Source organism: Amblyomma mixtum, chromosome 10 (assembly GCF_055824585.1).
Source record: "Amblyomma mixtum isolate Tamu chromosome 10, ASM5582458v1, whole genome shotgun sequence".
Classification (NCBI taxonomy): Eukaryota; Metazoa; Arthropoda; class Arachnida; order Ixodida; family Ixodidae; genus Amblyomma; species Amblyomma mixtum.
The window spans coordinates 87,932,347-87,947,653 of record NC_143021.1 but is presented as its reverse complement, the minus strand read 5'-3'; the positions used below and the strand labels follow the sequence as shown (position 1 = coordinate 87,947,653).

The 15,307-nt window shown below is 44.8% G+C and overlaps 1 protein-coding gene and 1 non-coding gene across 2 annotated transcripts in view; both read right to left on the bottom strand.

Annotated features, from left to right (window-relative positions):
* Window positions 1–483: 483 nt before the first annotated feature.
* The window catches only part of LOC149326383 (uncharacterized), a 101,155-nt gene continuing 86,331 nt past the window's right edge, over window positions 484–15,307 (bottom strand). Inside the window, exon 5 of the mRNA XM_089564557.1 lies at window positions 484–599. Within this exon, the coding sequence (XP_089420683.1) occupies window positions 484–599 (116 nt within the window). The remainder of the gene's footprint in view (window positions 600–15,307) is intronic.
* Window positions 12,494–12,567, bottom strand: TRNAS-GGA (transfer RNA serine (anticodon GGA)). Its single transcript has one exon. It is a non-coding gene; the product is annotated as a tRNA-Ser (tRNA).

The window sequence follows — 15,307 nt, the reverse complement described above, 5'->3', positions numbered from 1 at the left end:
GTTCGTTATCACATTTATGCGTAATTTTGTTCCCCGGGCAGGCGCTGGCTGTGTATGTATGTATCTGGGTTCTGCAAAACGAACTAGTTGTGAGTGGCGCTCTGGCCCGTTCTCTTGTCTTTTGTGCGTGTGGTTTTTGGCGCCTTTACTTTACAATGAATTACCAACTAGCCCAGCAAGAAGTTCTCTTAAGGGATTATATACTTCAAATATGCTTGTTTCGTCGTCTACCTTTCATTTTTTGGTCGTCTTGCTTGCGCTTCCTTTTTAAGAGGAGGATTCGATCCTCGCAAAGGTACCCACCCGCCAATAGACGCTGGTATTTCATAGCATGAAGGACGCGGCAAATGCTGGCAGCAAGATGGCGTTTTGCATAAGGAACTGCAATTTTCGAACTACTTGAAATAAGGAAACAAGAGCGTGCGAAATATAGGGGTAATCTACGCGAGTGTTTCAGCCACAGTATATAAAGCGGCGTAAAAGTTACCGCCACTTACCATCCCTGGAGTAATTGCTTCCACGGCCTAGGCTCATGTAGTAGACTTCGTCACCCTCTTCAGTGCTCACATCATTACTGACCATCATCTTGGCCCACAGTGCTGCAGCCAGAAAAGAATCAACAGGTGCGTCAAACACGCTGCTTTCTGCTACCCGGGAAAACCTCCATGTTCCGTTCCCTGTACTAGACCCTCATATATTACGCGAATAAAGTGAATGGGTGATAAAATGTAGGAGTTCGCGCGCATCGCACACTTCCAGAAAAGCAAAATTTTAGTATGATTTTTTAACTGTTTATGCCAAGATATTTACTTTATAATACGGAGCTGTTCATGCAACACAAAATTAACGGCAGTATAGTGTCCATTAGTAAAACATACCACCCCCTGAGAGAATAAGTGAGAGTACCAGGCGCGCCGTTAAACTACGCGAAGTCCGTCTGCATTTCTTGGTTTGGTAAAGTGACTCTTAATTTTCAGACACGAAGTGGCACGACGATTCTCTCCTGCAGGTATAGTAAATGTAGCCGGCATCACTGACTTCCTGGGATTAAAGCTATCCACCTGGAGAAAAATTTTGAAATGGGGTGTCCAAAAAGCTGACCGTCGTTGCCGCTAGGGGTAAGATATCCTTCACAGTGAAATGCATGCCGCACATCGTGGCTACCTAAAATAAGTCCAGGCTTTTTTGTCAATCCAAACTCATTAGGAAGGCAAGTGAAAATACATTATCCATAAGATTCCAAGCGTGCATAGCCCCAACATGACCTTTCACCCCAAAGAAGCAAACCCTTCAGCCTACAAGAACACATCGACACCATTTTGCTACGATGCATTCAAATTGCTTGGAGCCGAGGGTGTGAATGCATCCGGCTCTAGGCTTTCTTTAAACTGGCATTGTCTGGGTTTCACTGCTTTCAAATGTATTATCTCCGGCCTTCAGAAAACAAACTAGACTTACAATGACACGGGCGCTGAGTCAGGCTGTGTCTACTTTAAACTAGCACTGCACATCAGTATGAAATTGCGCATGCCCCAGTCGCAGAGAAGAAAATCTGTTGAATGTGCCAACCTTACCTACTTATGAACGAAAAGGAAGAAAACGGCTACATGAAGTTCATTACGTTCAGTGAAGGTAACAATGATGAAAACGCACATGACAAACTATGGATAATGTGCAGAACACTCACACATTCACTTCAGGCGAGAGTTAAGTTTCCCGTTCCAGACCTATTCGAATTAGGCTGATATTCTAACTGAGTTGTCTGAAGGAGTATGTGACAAGACTGACTGTCACCGATGACAAACATTAATAATTGCATCAATAACTGCTACAGGGAATGGAGTCATTACTAGTGTAGGAATGCTTCAATTGGTAAACTCTCGCCGCTGTTTGTCTGCAAGTTTTGTCAGTCCGATTTTGTCCGTCCAAAGCTGCACTACTAGGACTTGCGTAAGCGACACCATACTGCTTAAAGGATGTTCTATATATTCGCATCCTGATTCATGCTACAGTTATTTCGGGATATCGTTAATTTGAGCTGCGCCAACTACTCTGGGTTTCATATTTTATCCCTTACAATAAGGGCTGGTTTTATCGGGCTTAACCTGCCAAAGCGACTCAGAGACTGAAGGACGCCATAGTGAAGAGCTCCGGATAATTTTGACGCACTAGGAGCCTTTAACGTGCACTGACATCACACAGTACAACGACCTCTAGCAATTTAACTCCATCGAATCGGCACCGGCGCGTCCGGGATCAAACCGGCGTCTTTCGGGTCAGCAGCCGAGCTCCATAACCACAGAACGACCGCGACGGCTCCTACAATAAAGACGTCGCGAAGGCAGACACCCAAGGCATCGTAAAGAAAAACTGTTGTAACACGAGGCAGTGGCAGGTCGGAGGAGTCTGCAGCGCGTGCGCACTGCGGTGCTCTATCCGCGCATCTGAACACAAGAATCGCCACGTGTCGGTGAGGTGCGCGCTTGCCTGCGTATGCGTCGGGGCCAATCTGCGGGTGTGCATTATCAGCGCTAGTCTTTTATCACCCGGTGCTCAAGGTAGAACGACCAGTTGGACTGGCCTCTGATTTTCCTCAGCTGTTTTACTATGACCGATCAAAACTGCGTCCACATCGGCAGAACCTTGCACGAGTACTGCTGCCGGTCGACGAGAACACGGTCGGTTTCGGAAGCGACATGAGAGATCTCCACCACAGAAGAGCACGATCGCCTAAGGAAGCGTCCGGCGAGATCGTGGACCAAAGAAGAGGAGCGAGACCAAGAACGCCTTGGGAAGCGGAAATCATGGGTCAGCAGGCATACGTTCCTGCATTAAGATTCTCTTGATGTAGCACAGATTACAGCGCTACATTTCGGGCGATGACCGGCTTTTTATTTTTAAGGATTCTTTCACATCAAATGCTGTTCTGAAACAGAATATGCTTCAGTACAGGGCTATAGCTAACTGAAATACATTGTTCTTTCCCTGTACTAAGCTGCAGCCTTATCTAGATACACAGCACATTTTTTTCTGTCATCACGACAGACTTACGTCGAATTCTGAGACATGAACTTTAATTAAAGCCAAATTTTTGTGTATTTCCTGTAGACAGCATTGTGATGCCCTCTCTCGTAGCGACACCACTACAGAAAACTTACTACACTATTATAGCTGAAGTATTTAGCTGTGTTTTGGATTTGATTCTCGCGTCTTTTTTTACTGGAACTATCTAAAACGCAAAGGCGATGCCAATCTAGAAATATACCCGCAAGAGCGACTGCTGAAAGCTTCAAATAAAGGCCGTCATCAGTGAACAAAATCAAGGAACGCAAGAAAGAATGTTTTTTTTTATTTGTGGTAGCGTTCAAGGAAAAACTAATGCACACTTTTTAAGCAAAAGATAATCTATTAGAGAGGAGCACAAAAACAGCTACACTCCGTCGGTGGGAACAGAAACCTCGACCTCCCTATGTCGCTAAGGTGCTCTCCAAACTGAGCTACGATGGCCTTTTATGCGAAGCATTTTACTAGAGGTACACTACAGCCCTTCGCCGTGGTTACGCGCCGTGCACACCACGTGGTACAGTGACGTCACACCACGTGACACATGACGTCACGACAGAGGAAGAGGGAGGTACACTACAGCCCTTCGCCGTGGTTACGCGCCGTGCACACCACGTGGTACAGTGACGTCACACCACGTGACCTACTACCTGACACATGACGTCACGACAGAGGAAGACGGAGGTATACTACAGCCCTTCGCCGTGGTTACACGCCGTGCACACCACGTGGTACAGTGACGTCACACCACGTGACATACCACGTGACACATGACGTCACGACAGAGGAAGATGGGGGTCCACCTCGCGCCGTCGCTGTGGTTGCATGCCGTGCAGACCACGTGGTACAGTGACGTCACACCACGTGACACATGACGTCACGACAGATCGCCGTCACGCGCTGGGAGAGGGAGAACGATGCCATCGCACAGACACCGGAATGTCCTCGAGCGGCATTCCCGCGCATTTCGAACGCGCGTTCACACTCGGTGTAGGTGAAACGCTCGCTCCACCGGGCAGGCGGACGCGGCTTCCGTAGCAATACATGCGCCCACCCAACGCGCGTCTCGGGGTTAGTCGGCGTTCCGCTGTAGCCATGTCGTTGTCTTCCCCCACGACGAAGGCTTCTAGTGGTTGTATTAAAATGAGCAAGTATTCAACCAAGGAAAGCCATGTATTACCAAGCCTAGCCATCAATATGCTTCGCATCTGACCAGGGTTAACCAAGTTAAGCCTCAGCCATTTTTTTTGTTGTCTGAGCTACGGCCATGGCTGGCCATGTAGCTACTTCAAGTGTGTTGCGTGTGACCTACCCTTTGAGTGTGTTCTACCAGCGCCACCCATGTTGCAGGCTACAGGAGACATCTAAAGTGAGATTCAAAAAAAGACGAGAACACTGCGTCGCTCCGGGGGGCTGCAACCCTGAATTCACGATATCGTACAAATTACACTGCAACAAACGAACCGCGGCCTCAGACGGGTTAACCGGACAGCATTCAGGACCCTCTCAGGGTGAGCGGCACTGTGACACCACAGAAGAGTTCGGCAATTCAGTAGTGAAAAATAATTGACTGCAGCACTGATTTATACAAAATGACTGGACGTAATAAAGACAACTATCAAGAATTACTGACGCCGATTCCCAGGACAAGTGCAACACGTATGCGATACACAAAATTCAAGTGCATCGCTTATTTCTGGAAAAAGGAGAGCGTGGTAAAAGTAAGGAGTACCTCACCCATTGCGACACGCCATACAATCTATTTCCTTAGCGTGTACAAAAGAGAACCAAGATATTTCAGTCGCAACCAATGAGCGAACCCTAATTTGTGAAGCTTCTCCATACTGACTGACGAGGAGCTTAGACATTTCAATCTACACGGCAGCTGGCATCAAGCAGAACAAAAATGAGAGCAGATAAAAAATCAAGATGTCTTCGTGTGTTTCTGGCAAAAAATGGCGCAGCGGTACCCGACAGGCTGCTCGGTGGCGAATAGGTGAGGAGGATGGAGCTTCCAGCATCAGAGACTTGCAAGCACACGTGCGCATCCACGCCCCAGACACTTAATGCGAAATTTTGCGGGATGCCTTGATTTACGTAATATTTTTAAATGTCATTGTTTGCTAACTGAAAATAATCTACCTGCATTATTTTTGTCAAAGAAAAGAGTTTTGAAGCTTCCCGGAACTGCTATTTTTGCAAATTTGGGTTACGAAGAGCTGAAAATATGTTCCGAGAATAGACATTAAAATTTCTGTGGCAATTTATGCTTTTTGTAAATTTCTTCCTGTCATTTTCGCCAATTCTACAATTTTGTTCTTTTTTCTAAAATTTCGCCCACAGGGCGAAGGAAAATTATTTTGGTAACGTTGGAGGTGTTCATATAAACAATTACGTAGAACCGCCAGCTTTCCTTCTGCATTCTAAGGAAACTTATCTACTTATCAATGTTAAACTAGCGGACATATAATTTACGAACAGAGAAATATTATTGCAGAAACTTCAGAAAGCACAAAGCGCTATGAGTTTTAATAGCAAATGAAAGTCCGGTTTTTCTATTTCTATAATTTGTCCTCATATTGTATACTGTTTAAATTTCATACGCTTTAAACCTTCCTGCGTAATATTGCTGGTGGAGCATATCAAAGTGGTTTTACAGTGATCGCACTTTGCGCACACCATTTTTTTTTTGTGCAAACATCGGTTGTGGATAACGTAAAATATCTTGCAAGGACATGTTTGAAAATCATGAGGGTACATTTGTGATTATTTAAAAGGAGCCTAGTTAGTACTACGAGAGCACCGTTACACTACCCCTTACCTGGGAATCTTTTTCTCTTTATTTCTGTCTTTATTGATTTTCAGTGCAAATAATGGAGATGGCCGAGATAGCAGCTCGAAAGGCCCCCGGCAGCCATTACATTCAGCAGCTCGGAAATGCATGGCATACTAAGTACATCGTGACACTTTCAATAATCAAGTTTCAAATCAAGATAATCGTAAGCTGAGTATGCAAACGATGAACACGAAATTTCTACAGATTGCCTCTCCTAGAGGAAAATATTACAAACATATAGCAAGCCACCGCGGTGGCTCAGTGCTTATGACGCTCGGCTGGTGACCAGAAGGACGCGGGTTTGATCCCGGCCGCGGTGGCCAGATTTCGATGGAGGCTAAATTCTAGACGCCCATGTCGTGTGCATGTTGAAGAACCCCATGTGGTTGAATTTTTCGGAGACCTTCACTACGGCGTCCCTCATACCTTGGGTCGCTTTGGGACGTTAAACCTCCATAAACTTAAGCCCATAACTAAATAAACAAAGATATAAAAACTGGCCAATGTTTGAACGAACGTCTCGGAGAGCACGGCAACTCCTGTAGATTAGGTACAGCAACCAACCTGGTCTTGTATGTAAAAAAATGCACTTATTGTTCACCTTTGTTTCACCGAACCGCAATAATTCGATGAGGAAACACTAGACAAGAATGCGAGTTTCTCCAGACATTTCTAATGAAAATGAATAAGCTGACCTGCATAGTATTCCATCCGTAGCTATCACCGAGAAAGAGTGCCATTTTTTGTCGGGTATTTGAATCATGGCCTCACTTTGCATTTTTTCATGCGTGCTTCCGCAGGAAGGCGGTTTTAAGTACGTGGCTGTGTCAATAATAAATCAGCTGTAAGTCCAGTGACTCTGCGTATTTCCTCTAGTCCTGGGTGTTTTTTTCGCCGGTTCCTTTTCCTAGTATACTTTAAGCAACTGACCAGCAATTTTCTCTTTAGAGAAAATAATGAAGAGAAATATGTTAGATTTCATACAGTCATAAATAGGTATAGGACTGTAGGGAAGGTTTCCTTACCGAATGGTTCATGTTTCGGATGCCAATGCCTATTTCATTTAGGGAGTTTATTAAGGTTTTCTGCAATTTGTCTTATGTCAAATAACGTTGAACATTTCTGTGCGGCGCGTACTGTAAGCGGGTCGATTTTTCAGTGCATTGGCAATTTCCGGTAAAGTTAAGCTTATTTGTACTTAAATAAAAAACCCGCACTTGTGTATATGTGTAAAGGGCTTGGATTTTTTCTAAGTAGCACTTGTCGAAGAGAGGGTCAGTGAGTTAAGTATAGGAAGCAAAATAATACCCAGCGCCCTTTTCTGCATGACTAATATGTTATCAAGATTTGATTGTGCGGTTTTACCCCATAAATAATCACAGTAATTAATGTGCGCGGGAAACGAAGCATTGTATAGTAGTATTTTAACAGAAGTAGAGAAAATGCGTGTATTGCGACATGACATACGAACTGTTCTGCTGTAGTTATTGAAAACTGAGTGTGTGTGATCATTCCATTGTAAGTTGCTGGACAAGGTTATAACAAGAATTTGAATTGTGTTCACGACCTCAATATGCATAGACTAGAACATTACAGTGTAAAGCTATCGTATTTGTTCATCTTGAAATCGACATATTAGAGCATTGGTTTTATTACAGTTGACCTGCAGACAATTTGTCTTGACCAAAACAGAACGCCTGCCAAGAAGTTCATTTGTTATTTGCATTAATTGTGTGTTATTGTGGGAAGATAAGAAAATGCTTGTGTGGTCTGCATACACTACGAATTTTGCTTTTTGATAAATAGATACTAGATCATTCACGTAAAAACTGAAAATAAGCGGCCCAAGATCACTTTCCTGTTGTACACCTGACACTAATTCTTTGGTTTGCGATTGTATTTTAGTTATTTAGACAAATCAGTGCCTCATTCAAAGATAGGAGGATAAGAACGCGAGCCGTGCACCCCTCATGCCTTACTATTCGAGCTTGTTGAGAAGAATCTTGTGATTGATGTTCTGATGGCTGTACAACTAAAGCTTTTAGCCCAAGCGAAGAGCCTCCTCCTCACCTGTGCAGAGGCACAACCCACCAGCCACCCTAAATCTGGCGCCCAACCCATGCCTAACTTCACCCTCCGTCGCCCATCCACCAAGCTCCGCCCTCCAGAAGCGCATATGAACCACAATCCACCTAGAACCAAGCATGAATAAGCCTTTATGCGAGTCAAAACGGAGTAAGCGGTCCTCTGCCGCACACCGCTTTGGGGCACGGTATTCAACATAAAAACCGGAGCACACGTTGATCGGAAACTATACAGAGTCCTCACTCTTGGCAACGGTGGCCAATTCGCAGTGGAAAGTACAGTACTTTACTCAACTGGTGGAGTTGGAAATAGCAGGCAGCTTTTAAACGTGGCACCGTAGATCTTGAAGTCAAAGCCTGGGTTAAAATCTTCGTAGCAGCTAGAAATTGGTATGTTTTTGAAGAGAGAATTCATTTTCATTTATAACCGTAAGTTTGCCATACTTTTTTAGACAAAATCTATCCCAAGGCTTGGGCAGCTTACCCTGCCTCTAAATGAGGGTGCGCCAGAGGAGAGCTCCTCCCTCTTTATTCCTATGTAGACCAATTCGTGTTTAGAGCATGCCTGCACCCTCCACAGGGTCTCCACCACAAGAACCCCACGCAACACCAGCAGGGAAAAGCGGCAACGAAACTGAGTCGAAAGGTGCAGTCAGAATGCCAGCTTCTCTGCAAAAGCATCACTCTCGAGCCACCTTCGCCCACCACCCCACCACCATAGCCAGCCAGCTGCCACCCACCAACACAATATTTTATCTACCCCTGCTCAACCTCATTCTCTAGAAAAACTTCGTAGCATGCGTGAAGCCTTGGCTTAGAGTAAAAGCATTCAGTAGAGTGAAAGCGTAAATAATTCATTGAGGGTAAATACAAATTCCCTCGCAGAACTGTGGCATCAGATGTTTGACGTTCCTGCTACTTCCAAGCCGATTTCTCAACTTCCGTGTTTTGAAAACAATTTTGGAACGTTAGTGCACAGGTAACTTTATATGCAAATTGGGAGTTCTTGCACTCAGAAGCTATAACCAGAACAAATTTGCGTTGTGCTCTATACGACGCGCGTATTTAGTAAAAAAATACAAAACTTGGTGATGAAACATTGCAAATTTCAAGAAAATCCACAATAACAAAGAATTTGATTATTTAAAAAGGAAGGAATTGTTTATATTTTTGTTACGTTCTATTCAGGTTTTCAGCCATGTATAAATATCCATTGGCAGCATCAGCAGGTGCACAATATTTCCGCTGGTAGATGAACTTCTAACAATGCTCTTCTTAAAGGCTCGAAACCCATTCTAGCTGTGAAGAAACCCACTTTATGGACTTGTGTCAACCACTGAGAGCTCACTGCAGTGGGGCGCGAACAGGCAATGCAATATATGCAGCCCCCATAATCTGCTGAATAACAGCACAACCGTGAAATAAAGCAGAGACTTCAGTTCGCGTAGCTTGTGCCGGTATTTCCATTTCTGGCGCACAAAACAGGGGACAACGTATATCGAGGAGAAACTAGAAGTTTTCAGACCTTATATATTAATGCGATATTCCCGCCGTACTAAGCGATGCTTAATGCGATATTTCCGCCGTACTAAGCGATGCTTGGGGATGTGGTAATCCCACTGTCTCCCCCATCTCCCGCACGAAATTTGCAGCCTCGTCTTACGGTGCACCTCACCGGCTCTACTTTCTGAAAAAGGGAGGCGCTGTGCTCGGAATGCAGGCCGAAAACTGCTGCAGTGCAATACGCTTTCAGATGTTTTCGAATAATCACATCGTGCGAAATACCTTGGCAGAGTTAAAAAATATTCGTACAGTCTTTTTCTATCCGTCATCCCAATTTTTTCAGCTTTGTGCATTCTTGATGTGTGCTCCAGGATAATTTATGGACGCAAGCTATGTATCCATGAATTTTGTAATTTCCAATATAGAAGTGCATAGAACGCAACATGAACTACTTGTGATTATCTAAAGATCTTCACATTTCGATAAAACTTCGGGCGCACAAGCGGCACCAAAGATAATCTTCTAGGGCGGCGCATTTTGCTGTACCTCTCGCAGATGGACCATGCTACATTTCTAAGTTCTGGCCATATTTTCCCTCCTCCTTCTATGGTAACCATCCTCTCGATTGTTCCCGTGGCAAGAACCTTCCTGCTACGAATTCCTTCTCGCTCACCAAACCCTCCTGTTTATAAGTAACCCCCCTGCTCCTTCTTCCTGAGTAACTACCCTCAGATAGGCTCCCGTAGCAGCCACGCCCTGTTTGCGCCGTAGTGTCTCACCATACGTTCCACTTTCTACTGTAACCACCCTTCCGTTGGGGATTCATTCACTCCCGCCGCACCTGCCGTCTTCCGCGGTAACCATCTTGTGAATGATTCCCGTGGTAACCACCTTCCGGTTACGCTTTCCTCTCCTCTCGCCAACCCTCTTCCTTCCAGGGTAACTACCCACCGGGTGGTTCGCGTGGCACCCACCCACCGGTGACGCCTCCTCCCACGGTAACCATCCTACGGCTTTACTCCCCACTCGAGGATACCTCCTCCTTCCATGATAACCAACCGCCGGTTTCGGATTCCTCCGCTCACGCCATACTATTCTCCTACCACGGTAACCACCTTCCAGAGTAAATACTGGTTGCCGTGGCAACCACCAACGGGCTGCGTCTTGCGTTCTAGTCGTACCCTCCTCCTTCCACGGCAAACACCCTCCGGATGGTTCCGGTCGTATCCACCCAGCGGTTACGGCTTCCTCCACAAATATCATAGCCTCCTACTTCCGCAGTGACCACCTTTCGAGTGGTACAAATGGCAACGCATGGACTACGACCTACTACTACGACGCGAAACACCGGAACGGGATCTTAACAGACGCCGCTGTAAAATTTTTGATGTTGAGAGATGGCTTTAGAAATTTAAAGCAGCACAGTAAAATTTTGTGGCGCACTTGGTTTTCTCTAGTGCATTAATTATTTGTTTCAACTATCATTTGGCGGCGTTTAGGTTCAAATTCGTACAGATAGTACTCCAAAGGTATCCATCAGCTCAGTCCAATGACGACTTGAGTACGTTGTAGTGCGTAGGTCGCTGTAGGCAAGGTCATTTTACAGGTCGGCTGAGAAAGCAGGCTCTAATACCACCTTCAAGTGCACCTTAATGAATCCTTTTGCACAAACTTACCTTCCAGTGTTTGATGCTGCTTCATCTTTAGGCTCTGAAGAACCTATAAGAAGTAAGCAAACAAAATAACAAAACGCAACTTCAGGCACCTGCGGTTTCTTTCGACAACCATAGATGTGCGTTACGAAAATAATGGGCTATGTGATCCCAAACCTGAAGGGGACAAGGCTGGATTAGGCAGCACACTGTACGAAATATGTAAACAATGGATACACTTGGAGCCCCAAAAGTGTTTACTGAGGAGCTACTTTGCTATTGAGGCTCCACCTGCTATGGTTTGTACAGCCGCATGGCCGAAAGCCACTCAAACATGGTGTGTTAGTATGGGCCTTTGGACCCAAACGCCATGAACAGCGCAAAAAATAGAGACGGTTTCGTGTATCATCACTGATAGGAAGTTAATGAGAATATCAGCTTTTATGCATTAAAAGGATAACATAAGGATTTGACAAATTGCGTTAAAAAGTCTTTTTAAACATGCCGATAACGAGACTTACCACAGGTGCTCTTCGGTTTACTTTTTAATGTAAATATGCTTGTGTCACTCAGAGCAGAAGACACGCTCTGAGTGACGTGCTGCTCCACAAAGGCGCTGTGACATTTTGGATAGCTCCTATACGACCAAAGCACATGGCATACCCGAGGAAGCAAGATTGTCCTAGCGCACATTTTCTGCTATGCTCTCCAACGCGTCACGGCAATGTGCGAAAACACATCGAGCCAGGTGTTGACGAAGCTGAGAGCTTATGATGTGAACTGAGATGGACTCAGCCAGCAGCATCCATTCAAACCCTACGGGATACGGGCTCGATATGTACCAAAACGCACACTGGCAAAAAGTCCTACATTTATCAGGTTCCCGCATTTACCAAAATAGCGGACCCAATATTAGGTTAAGCCTGTGTATGGTGAGCTCCATTTCCTAATATCGGTAATGAGAAGTAGAAGTAAGCTCTAAACATTCCAACCAAACTGCGTCTCAAATATCCTACAACTACTAAGGCATTGCCGTTACTTTGTTATATTATACCATACCTGAATGACCAATAGAGCGTCTTTGCAAATTGTCTTACGCAAAATAGAGCGTACAAGTGCAGAAACTCTTCCCAAGAGTAATAAATTTGCGAAAGAGGAATGAAAACATCAAGCAGCCTCACTGGACAAAACGGACAGGAAAACTGTTTAGGAGGATGCTTAGGAGAAAGCCCCAAGGTTGAGTAGATTTATAATAAGGGAGTAATTACTCATTGACATACACCCGAGCGCAGCAATACGGCTACAAAGGAAAGCTATACAGCTTTCTGAGAAACTTCGTAGTTAAAGAAAAATTCGTCCTGGTCCGGGGTTCGAACCCGGGACCACCGCTTTTCCAGAGCAGTAGTTCTACCAATTGAGCTAACCGGGACGGCAAGCATATGGTAGGGCGAGAGCAAATTGATCAATAACTCGAAGTGGGAACTGTGTTGGTCAAATGTGTTGGTCAAACATTTAGCCAACACAGTTCCCACTCAGAGTTAATGATCAATTCGCTCTCGCCCTACCACCACATTTGACCAGCACAGTTCCTACTTCTTGATCAATTCGCTTTAGCCCTACCGCCACATTTGACCTACACAGTTCCCACTTCTAGTTATTTATCAATTCGCTCTCGCCCTATCTCCACATTTGACCAACACAGTTCCCACTTCGAGTTATTGATCAATTCGCTCTCGCCCTACCGCCACATTTGACCAACACAGTTCCCACTTCTAGTTATTTATCAATTCGCTCTCGCCCTATCTCCACATTTGACCAACACAGTTCCCACTTCGAGTTATTGATCAATTCGCTCTCGCCCTACCACCAGATTTGACCAACACAGTTCCCACTTCGAGTTATTGATCAATTCGCTCTCGCCCTACCACCAGATTTGACCAACACAGTTCCCACTTCGAGTTATTGATCAATTCGCTCTCGCCCTACCACCAGATTTGACCAACACATTTCCCACTTCGAGTTGTTGATCAATTCGCTCTCGCCCTATCTCCACATATGACCAACACAGTTCCCACTTCGAGTTATTGATCAATTCGCTCTCGCCCTACCACCAGATTTGACCAACACAGTTCCCACTTCGAGTTATTGATCAATTCACTCTCGCCCTACCATCAGATTTGACCAACACAGTTCCCACTTCGAGTTATTGATCAATTCGCTCTCGCCCTACCACCAGATTTGACCAACACATTTCCCACTTCGAGTTATTGATCAATTCGCTCTCGCCCTATCTCCACATTTGACCAACACAGTTCTCACTTCGAGTTATTGATCAATTCGCTCTCGACCTATCTCCACATTTGACCAACACAGTTTCCACTTCTAGTTATTGATCAATTCGCTCTAGCCCTACCACCACATTTGACCAACACAGTTCCCAATTCTAGTTATTGATCAATTCGCTCTCGCCCTATCTCCACATTTGACCAACACAGTTCCCACTTCGAGTTATTGATCAATTCGCTCTCGCCCTACCACCAGATTTGACCAACACAGTTCCCACTTCTAGTTATTGATCAATTCGCTCTCGCCCTATCTCCACATTTGACCAACGCAGTTCCCACTTTGAGTTATTGATCAATTCGCTCTCGCCCTACCACCAGATTTGACCAACACAGTTCCCACTTCGAGCTATTGATCAATTCGCTCTCGCCCTACCAATAACTAGCCGTCCCGGTTAGCTCAATTGGAAGAGCGACTGCTCCGGTGAAGCGGTGTTCACGGGTTCAAACTCCGGACCAGGACGAATTTTTCTTGAAGTATGAAGTTTCTGAGAAAGTTGTATAGCTTTTCTTTGTAGCCATATGGCTGCGCTCAGGTGGATGTCAACGGGTAATTACTGCCTTATTACAAAGTCATATATTTATGCGTCTTTCGTTTTCTCGAAACTAACTGAAGGTTTAGACTGCATGAAAATGAGACAAAACTGTAAACTAGGTGGCCTAATTTGCTTCTTGTAAGCGGGCTCTTTGTTCCTCTTTGTGTGGTTCTCCACATTACTTTTCTCTATAAGTTTTAGCGCCACAGTTCTGCTGCCCGTGTTTAGGTCCGCAGTTGCGCGCAGCAATGCCCCTTTCGATTAGCCACTTCCACTGACTTATCGCCAGCCCTTCCTACTCCCACCCTCTAAACTGCTCTCAAGAGTGCTACCATTGCCAGCGGAGAGCTTGCGTCTCTCTGCTTGGCACATTTCGCGATCGCTGTTCTATGACGTGTCCTGTTAAGGGTTGAGGTGGCTCTGCGTTCTCTTTAGGCATTTTCTGGCACCTTTACATACAGCTCTTCCACACTCTGATCACTCAATGCCTGCATGACTACTGACATTCCAGCTGATGAAAATGTTTTCCGCAATCAGTGACGACTATACAGGGCGGTTTAATTAGAAGGACTAGAACTAAAACAATAAGGGTACTTTATTTAAATATATTTTAGTTCTGTACCTATATCAAGGGAGACGGCGGGAACCAGGTAAGAGCTAGAATGATTTAATTGGTTATAGGTGTAACTAACCACGTTTATTAACCTCCCTTAATTTGTTTCAGAGGACATGTTCCCTAAATGTGTTTTAAAGGACATGTTGTATTTGCAGAATTGCAGCTCGTCCTCTAAGCAGTCAAGCAGGGAAAAAAAATTGCATCCATAAAATTTTAAGAGCGCGTTATGGCGCGAGAAAAAGTTACCTTCGCAGGCGGCTGCATGAAATTATGCCAAATTTTGACAGTGCAAATGAATTTCAGTGCCTGATACATTTCGCCATTGAAATAACTTTTGTTAATGGCTAGCTTAAGTAAACTTGCTTATTTAAAAAACCTACATAACGCAAGTTCTTATAGAAGTGAACGTTCCTACCATGGTTGATTGGCAGCACTCTTGGAGTTGGATATCTTCAAGTAAAAAAATAAAGCTACCAACTTGAAATTCTGAACCACAAAAAAGAGAATTGAATGCTTACGTCCCAGCAGCTAATCAACGTGCCCAGATTTGACGGAAACACTTTATTGAAGTTATGCCTTACTGGGAAAATTACAAGTTGTGGAGTAACATGCGAACAAGAAGCGGTACTAGAAGCACACAACTTTTACAGGAAACTCTCGAAATGCTGCCCCTCC